The sequence below is a fragment of the Pleurodeles waltl genome, chromosome 10 (assembly GCF_031143425.1).
Source record: "Pleurodeles waltl isolate 20211129_DDA chromosome 10, aPleWal1.hap1.20221129, whole genome shotgun sequence".
Lineage (NCBI taxonomy): Eukaryota > Metazoa > Chordata > Amphibia > Caudata > Salamandridae > Pleurodeles > Pleurodeles waltl.
Window position 1 is genome coordinate 238571347 of NC_090449.1, and position 9464 is coordinate 238580810.

At 45.3% G+C, this 9464-nt stretch overlaps 1 protein-coding gene across 1 annotated transcript in view; it reads right to left on the minus strand.

Annotated features, from left to right (window-relative positions):
• PDILT (protein disulfide isomerase like, testis expressed) overlaps positions 1-8984 on the minus strand; it is a 191105-nt gene extending 182121 nt beyond the window's left edge. Inside the window, exon 1 of the mRNA XM_069210269.1 lies at positions 8726-8984. Within this exon, the coding sequence (XP_069066370.1) occupies positions 8726-8924 (199 nt within the window). The 5' untranslated portion in view covers positions 8925-8984. The remainder of the gene's footprint in view (positions 1-8725) is intronic.
• Positions 8985-9464: the final 480 nt, after the last annotated feature.

Below are 9464 nucleotides of genomic sequence, written 5' to 3' on the forward strand. Positions count from 1 at the left end.
GGCTGGAGAGGAGGAAGCCTCTCCTTGCCCTGCCAAGCCCAGAAGGGCTCTTTGTCGGACTGCGGGCAGGGAGGCAGCCTAGCCAGAGGCTCCCCTGTGCCGCAGGTCCCTTGTTTGGCCCCCTGTGGGCCAGTGCCATTTCTGTTGTTCCCCCCGCACTAGAGGGGCCTGTTACAAATCGGCGGGGGTGCATGGCACCCCCCCTCCCCCAAAACTCCTTTGAAGACTTTGCCCCCCCCCCCCCCTGGTGAGGGTCAGTTGAGGCCCGGGGGCCCCCAGCGATCGCAGGCCCCCAGAGGGGCCCATCAGTAATACAGAGGGGATGCATGCCGCCCTCCTCTGCCTCAGAGTTTATCGGAGGCCCCCGTTTGGCGCAGAGGAGCACAGGGAGCCCCATGTTTTTGTTCTCCAGGCACTGCAGGTGCCTTCGTCATCAAACCAGGTACTTTTAAAGGGACAATATATCATAGGTTCTTTCTACAGACTTTGTTTATGCATATATTGCCTTCCTGTTTATGATGCCTTCATATATGTATGCAAATGTTCCTAATATGGGCATACCATGCTAATATGTTTTTATAGCTTGCCATACGTTTTCTAATGTTCCTAATATGTGCATTTATCATATTCTTATGACAAGTGCTTTGGTGTAATAATGTGTTTCCTGACTACTGCTTATGTTGCATAATACTGAGTAACCTGTGTGTTATATGTGACTACTGCTAGTTTGCAGAGTAACTAGTGTGTAGCGTTCTGACAACTGCTAAGGTAGCATGATACTACTGATATGGGATGTTTGGTCTAATAAATGTGTTGTGTACAATACAGTTTCTTTTCATATAACTGTGTGTTGTGTTTCCTTTGTGGTGGGAATAGTGCGTCACGTGTGTTGTGTGTGTTGTACAAATGCTTTACACATTGCCTCTGGGATAGGCCTGACTGCTCGTGCCAAGCTACCAAGGGGGTGAGTAGGGCTTATCTTGGACTTGTAACTCCCTTGCCCTGACTAGAGTGGGTGGGTTCTGCCTGGCTGAGGTGCTTACCCTAGCCAAGCAGAAACCCCATTTCTAACAAAAACCATGATAAAGACAAGTGATGAAAGAGTGAAAAGCAAAAAGTCTTCAGCCAGGATAAAGCTGTGCATAACAAGACCTAAAACGTAGATGCTTTTATTTAGATCTAGGTTTTTGAAAGACTTGGCCCTTTCTGCAGGGTCATCAAACTATTTGCCTTTCTCCTCCTATTTTTGCTGAATTTGTTTTTGTTGGCCTTACTATTCTGTGCACTTTACCACAGCTGACCAGTGCTAAAGTGCTCTCTGCTCTAAACATGATAGTATTGGCTTAATTTCGATTGACATATTTAATTTACTAATAAGTCCCTAGTAAAGTGATCTACTTGTGCTAGAGCCTGTAAATTAAATGATACTTGTGGGAATGCAGCACTGATTGTGCCACCCACTTAAGTAGCTCTTTAACCATGCCTTGGTCCTTCCATTGCTGAGTCTGAGTGTGCAGTTTTGAGCTGCCATTTTGACCTGGCACAGAGACCCTTTTTTCGGGCCCAAACCTTCCTTTTTAACGTATATGTCACTCTAGGCTAGACCTTGGACAGCCCAGAGGGCAGGATGCAATGTATTTAAAAAGCAGGACATGTATTTTTAATTATTACTTGTCCTGGTAGTGAAAAACTCTTAAATTCATATTTCACCACTACAAGGCCTATCTCTCCCATAGGATGACATTGGAGTTGCATTATTACATTTTATAAATGTTATTCCCAATTGGGAAGAAAAAGACTTCCCAAGCTAGGTGTCTCTGTTATCATAATTTAAAATTGCAACTTATGGTGAAGTCAGATTTTAAATTGCAATTCTGAAAATCCCACTTTTAGAAAGTTGTCATTTTCTTACTTTACCCTTTAGGTACCTGCTGCCTGACTCAGATGACATGCCTGGGGTGGGTAACAGCTGGGCTGTGTGTATTTCCCTAGACAGCCACACTCAATGGGAGATAAGGTGTGACTTGATGGGCCATCCTGACAGGATAGGAGGAAGGAGCTGGACCCAGCCTCACTTACACCTAAATAGTCTGTGTCCTATCCCCACACAAAGGGTTGCATACACCCCTGTAGTGAATCTGGAGCCAGGGTAGGAAGGACAGGGTGTCTATTCAATTCAAAAGTCTGTCTTTGAAGTTTCCCCAACTTCAAAGGCACCAATGGGTATAAGAACTGGACCTCGGGCACCACCACTTCAGTATTCTTCTAGACCTGTTCATACTCTGCCAGGAAGAAGGACTTTTGTGCTACTGAAGGATAGCCACTCTGCTGGACTGCACTCTGCTAAACTCCTGCTTTGTTGTGCTGACCTGCTACCTGCTGCCCTCTGTCTGAGTCAGAAGGACTGGACCTGCATCACTTGAACCCAGAACCCAGAGTGGCTCCAACGGCTAGTTGGCTAGCATCCTGATCTAAAGTCTCAGGGGCATAAAAGACTTCCGACCACCCTGCTTCTGCACCTGGACTCTGCCATCTGTGAGTCTACCTTGCCAAGTGGTGCTGTTAGTCCTGGGCCCTTGGAAGTGGGCCTAAGGTGCTTACCAATGGAACCGACGCAGCCTCTCTGCTGAGCAATGCATCTCCTAGCAGAACTGATGAACCTCTTCAGCTGAGTGACCCATTCTCAAGCAGAACAGACACATTGCTGCGGCTGCATGGATTGGACCTGTCGCAAAAGACTTGCATAGCCACCGCATCCCGCATCCTGCATCTTAGATTCGACGCATCGCCTTAGAACCGCCACTGTTTGTCGCTTTTCACATCAATAGCAGCCTTGACCATGACGACGAAACTGCGCATTGCAGTTTCACCATTCATCGGAACTGATGCATCGGCTCGACTGCGCAACACATTCTTGACACCGGCCTTTGTATCACAAGCCACCTTAACAGGATCCTTGATGGTGAAGGAACAGGACCTTCCATCACAGCCTCGCTGCATCTTGAAACCGACACATCGCCTCAGCTGCGCAATGCATCTTCAACACAGACCCACTCAACACTCCATAGTTTAGGATTAAAGGTACTTAGGATCAGTGGGCCTAACTGGGTCCCTGTAGCCAGATCACGCTCTAACATGGTCAGCCTGAACTTTTTACTTTGTACTGGTCCGACACAACCAGATATCCCCAATAGCGCTTTGTGCTTCTTGTCGCTATTTTTACCTAAAACTTTGAAATTCGATATCTCCAGTTCTACTGATTGGATTTTTGTAACTTTGGTTGTTTTATTTTTTAAATCTTGTTCTATTTTTGATCTATTTTTCTAACATTGTATGGAATCTTTTTGTGTGGTGTTGTCCCTGTTGTACTGTTTGAAGTGTTGCACAAATACTTTACACACTGCCTTTAAGTTAAGCCTGACTGCCCTGAGCCAAGTTACCAGGCGGTGAGCAAAGATTAACTAGGGTTTGCCTGTACCTTAACCTGACTTGGATTGTGGTTGCTACTTGACCAGGGCTCATACCCCAGTCAACTAACAACCCAATTTCTAACATTTTTCACATCACAACTTTCATATAGGCCTATTGCTAACAAAATACACAGAGTGTGCTTTAGGTTTGCCCCTTTCAAATGTTGCCTTTCTTCAACCACCATCTTTCAGCTTGAGACTGTCAATCACGTCTTGCCTCAACCAAGAGTATTCATCTCACAACTAATGCTCTTGGATGGTTTACTGTATCCACCCGCCTCCACTAGAGCGCTTCAGTAAAACTACTTTAACCGGTTCTGTGCCGAGGACGTAGTGGTTACTGGACATGAGGGAGCGACCCCTTGGGCAAGGGTCGCTCCCAGGGAGGGCATTTTTTGGGATGGCCTTTTCTGCCCCCCCTGGGGGCAGATCGGCCTATTGTTAGGGGGGGCAGAAAGGGGGGCCCCCAGAGGGGCCCCAGGGATATATATTTTTTTCTTTTGTTTTCATTTATGTTTTTGATTTAGCTGTGGGGAGTGACCCCTTAGGCAAGGGTCACTCCCCTAGGGGGCAAATTATATTTAGGCCAGATCGGCCTATTTTTATGAGACCAATCTGCCCCCAAGGGGGACAGAAACCACTAGACACCAGGGAGTTTGTTTTTTTTACGTGAATTTCACGCAAGGGGAGCGGCCCCTTAGGCAAGGGTCGCTCCCTGGGGGGGGAATTATTTTAGGCCATTTCTGCCCCCCTGGGGGGGTAGATCAGCCTATTTTGATTAGGATGATCTGCCCCCAAGGGGGGCAGAAACCACTAGGCACCAAGGATTTTTTGTTTTTTTTTGTTTTACAGATGGGGAGCGACCCCTTGGACAGGGGTCGCTCCCCTGGAGGGGGAAATTGTATTTAGGCCATTTCTACCCCCTTTGGGGGCAGATCGGCCGATTTTTGCTATGCCAATCTGCCCCCAAGGGGGCAAAAACCACTAGCACCGGGGATTTTTTTTTTGGGCGCCATTGTCACACAGTGGGAGCGACCCCATAGGCCAGGGTCACTCCCGGGGGGGTTTGGGTGGGCCAAATTTATTTTAGGCCATTTCTGCCCACCCTGTGGCCGGCTGAGCTAGAGGCCAAAATCAACAGGTAGGCACTGTTTTCTATGAAAAAATGTGATGTGTCCACGTTGTGTTTTGGGCCATTTCCTGACGCGGGCGCTAGGCCTACCCACACAAGTGAGGTATCATTTTTATCGGGAGACTTGGGGGAACGCTGGGTGGAAGGAAATTTGTGGCTCCTCTCAGATTCCAGAACTTTCTGTCACCGAAAGGTGAGGAAAACGTGTTTTTTTAGCCAAATTTTGAGGTTTGCAAAGGATTCTGGGTAACAGAACCTGGTCAGAGCCTCACAAGTCACACCATCTTGGATTCCCCTGGGTTTCTAGTTTTCAAAAATGCACAGGTTTGGTAGGTTTCCCTAGGTGCCGGCTGAGCTAGAGGCAAAAATCTACAGGTAGGCACGTTGCAAAAAACACCTCTGTTTTCTTTCAAAAAATGTGATGTGTCCACGTTGCGTTTTGGGCATTTCCTGTCGCGGGCGCTAGGCCTACCCACACAAGTGAGGTATCATTTTTATCGGGAGACTTGGGGGAACGCAGGGTGGAAGGAAATTTGTGGCTCCTCTCTGTTTCCAGAACTTTCTGTCACCAAAATGTGAGGAAAACGTGTTTTTTTAGCCAAATTTTTAGGTTTGCAAAGGATTCTGGGTAACAGAACCTGGTCAGAGCCCCACAAGTCACCCCATCTTGGATTCCCCTAGGTCTCTAGTTTTCAAAAATGCACAGGTTTTGTAGGTTTCCCTAGGTGCCGGCTGAGCTAGAGGCCAAAATCTACAGGTAGGCACTTCGCAAAAAACACCTGTTTTCTTTCCAAAAATGTGATGTGTCCATGTTGCGTTTTGGGGCATTTCCTGTCGCGGGCGCTAGGCCTACCCACACAAGTGAGGTATCATTTTTATCGGGAGACTTGGGGGAACATAGATTAGCAAAACAAGTGTTATTGCCCCTTGTCTTTCTCTACATTTTTCCCTTCCAAATATAAGAGAGTGTGTAAAAAAGACATCTATTTGAGAAATGCCCTGTAATTCACATGCTGGTATGGTCACCCCGGAATTCAGAGATGTGCAAATAACCACTGCTCCTCAACACCTTATCTTGTGCCCTCTTTGGAAATACAAAGGTTTTCTTGATAGCTATTTTTGACTCTTTATATTTCAGCAAATGAATTGCTGTATACCCGGTATAGAGTGAAAACGCACTGCAGGGTGCAGCTCATTTATTGGCTCTGGGTACCTAGGGTTCTTGATGAACCTACAAGCCCTATATATCCCCGCAACCAGAGGAGTCCAGCAGACGTAACGGTATATTGCTTTCGAAAATCTGACATTGCAGGAAAAAGTAACAGAGTAAAACGTAGAGAAAAGTTTTTTTTTTTCACCTCAATTTCAATATTTTTCTTTTTCAGTTGTTATTTTCTGTAGGAAACCCTTGTAGGATCTACACAAATGACCCCTTGCTGAAATCAGAATTTTGTCTACTTTTCAGAAATGTTTAGGTGTCTGGGATCCAGCATTGGTTTCGCACCCATTTATGTCACTGACTGGAAGGAGGCTGAACGCACAAATTATAGTAAAAATGGGGTATGTCCCAGTAAAATGCCAAATTTATGTTGAAAAATCGGGTTTTCTGATTCATGTCTGCCTGTTCCTAAAAGCTGGGAAGCTGGTGATTTTAGCACCACAAACCCTTTGTTGATGCCATTTTCAGGGGAAAAAACACAAGCCTTCTTCTGCAGCCACTTTTTCCGATTTTTTTTAAAAAAACTAAATTTTCACTGTATTTTGGCTAATTTCTTGGCCTCCTTCAAGGGAACCCACAAAGTCTGGGTACCTCTAGAATCCCTAGGATGTTGGGAAAAAAAGGACGCAAATTTGGCTTGGCTAGCTTATGTGGACAAAAAGTTATGAGGGCCTAAGCGCGAACTGCCCCAAATAGCCAAAAAAAGGCTTGGCACAGGAGGGGGAAAAGGCCTGGCAGCGAAGGGGTTAAATTATAGTCTTCGCTGTTCTTTTTTGCTGACACCTTCCCACGTGTCTGACTCTAATATGCTCAGACTGCCTGTGTGAGCACATGAACCACAGACCTACTGGCTTTGCCTAAGCTTATCTATTTGCCAAGTACATTCATCAATGCATTCAACTCACATCTTTCCTGTTCGTATGGCTGAGCCATGTTTTCAGACCAAGGAATGGTGCCAACACGTGTTCACGTGGCTCAGCCTCTACCATCTGTTCCTTCTTAATGATTAGCAGTGCTTGTGAGCCACTCGGGAGCCCCTGTCTCAGCCACATCACTTTAGAGCGGGAACAGGGGTCAAACAGCCGAGCCACGTCATGAGCCAGGCCATCGGTGGGTGAACACGGCGCTGCCCGTAGTCTTAACTTCATATGCGCCCTTCAATCTCTTTGTTCTTACTGTGTTTCGGTTATTGTGCCTAAGATCTACATTAGGTTATCTCATTTTATAATGATTGCAAGAGGACTAAGGGTAAAATATGCTCCGGGACAATGAAACTATCAAATTTTGCGGCTGAGGTAAGTTTCGCATAATTATGGCTTGCCGCATGCGCCACATAATCCATAATTTGAAGTATATTCGTCAGATTTTCAGATAAAAAGGATGAAAAGTTACTAAAAACGTGGCAAGGTCATTTTCTGTGCAGAGGAAGGCCCTTCACAAAGGTTGGCACTAATGATGTGGTAACTATACCCAGACAGTGTTAATAAGTGTAGAAATAATAGAATACTGAAGTAGTGCTATCGTAAAATGTGTCGCATTACACCGCATAATTGTCTTTTCTTGAAGCATAATTGAGTCAACCTTGTCGCATAATTTAGTCCTCCCATGCCACATAATTCCCTAGTGGCCCAGACAATACTTTATACACACACACAAACACCCTCATTCACCACGTCAGACGCACATGCTCACTCACACTCGCGCACAAATATTCATTCTCATACTAACGCACACAAACACCCACACTCATACGCACTTAAAACCCAGAAGCATGCTTGCACAGTGAGGGTCAGCTCTTGACTACTGGGAAGGTTATATTTGCTGTTGTGAACTCGAAAACCATGTGCATAGTCTTGAAAGTTATACACAGAGCCCAAATAAATGACTCTGCACTGAAACATTTAATAAATCCTCTCTTTAAAGTGCTATAAAAGTGCTTAAACATTCTGGGGGCGGTCCTCACATGGCGTTTGTCCAGGATAGTTAGACAAACCAGCACTACTATGGGAACCTCAAGGGTCCTGCTGTCGTGTGTTAAACCAGACCTCGTAGGCACGAACGAGGCACCACACTGCCCCTCACCAGATATCCACTCACCCTCGTGTGTGCACGCGCACACCCAAACACACATACGGTTTCTCCAAAGGAGCGGGAGCAAAAATAAACCCACAACTTTCAAAACCACGTCACTTTGAGTTGATTGATTCCAATAAAATAGATGTAACGTTTAAGCTTTACAAGAATACCTAAAGTGTCACGGGTGCACCCTTCAATCGGGGTAAGGAGAAAGTCAAATGGGTAACCGTTATTTTTCTCTTGCACGTGTAGCCCTCCTTCACTTCCGCTTCAAGGGCAGGCCCACTGTCGATGGCCACCACTCGCTGGCACTTACTCTCACAACCTCCCGATGACTTCGTCGTAATCTGTGAATAATTTGCTAGCAGTTCCTTTCGCAGAATTGGCAGCATTGAATCCCCCTGTTAATTATCTCTCCATTCCCTCCCTCACCATTTAAATCCCTTTCAAAATCCATCCGAGAAACTATATCATCCAAATATCACACGAACATATATATTTTAACCCATTGCTTGAATATAAAATAGTGAACTCTCTCACAAGCTGTTAAGTAATATAGCGCACTAAAGTGGGCACAAGGCTGCTTGTCAGCAAGGCATTAAGGGCCAGATGTAGCAAAGGGTTTTACATATTCTGTGTCTATGGGAAAATGTGTTCGTACATATGGTCCTAAATCACCATAAATGAATGACTTAGGGCTAGATGTATCAAAGGTTTTTACCCATTCTATGTCTATGGGAAAATGTGTTCATACATATGGCTCGAAGTTCTTAGTAAATAACAGGGCATTGTCGCTAACGCTGTGTGGTAGAAATCAAAAATACTTACAGAACTTCACCAGCAGATACTTGTATTCTTTCAAGGCCCTTCCAAAGTTCTCGTTGGTGAGCACGAGGACATTGTCTTCCTCTTTGATTTTGGGTGCTTTATTTTTCTTGTCTTTTGATGTTTTTGGGCCAATTTCTGCTTCGGCCAAAAAAAGAGAAAACCCTGCAGAAACGAGGAAGAAAAGCAGCGATGCCCTCATGGTGGCTTGAGGAGAGTTCCCGGGCTGACGCTCGCAAGCACGAGAAGGAGGGAAAGAACGTTTTCTTCTCACCGCTAAAATGTCCGCTACCTTATCGACAAACCAACTGCCCTTTTCTCACGTAATCAAGACTGATAAGAATTCTAGCAAATAAAGTACACGCAGGCGACCAAGCAATGCTGCCCGATGGAGCCGAATAACCTTTACTTTTGCAATTAACAATCTGCGTCTGGTACAGTCTTACACATGAGTGCATTAGTTTTCAGTTCTTTTTTCTATTGCTTTTTATATATATTTTTTTAATTGAAAATCGCGTCCTTAATCATCTCGCCTTTGCTCCACTGTATGTCCATCCCTTAGAGTGGCCGGCTACTGGATTCAATACACAAATGGCTGCTCGTAACCAATATACTTGTATTTATTTAATAGCAAATTCATGAAATGCGTTCCTTACCAGTAGTCTGTCAGAGCACATTACATGGTCAAATAGGATTCCGTTGTACAAAGGCAGGCACATAGTAACGTACACGACCAAAGATC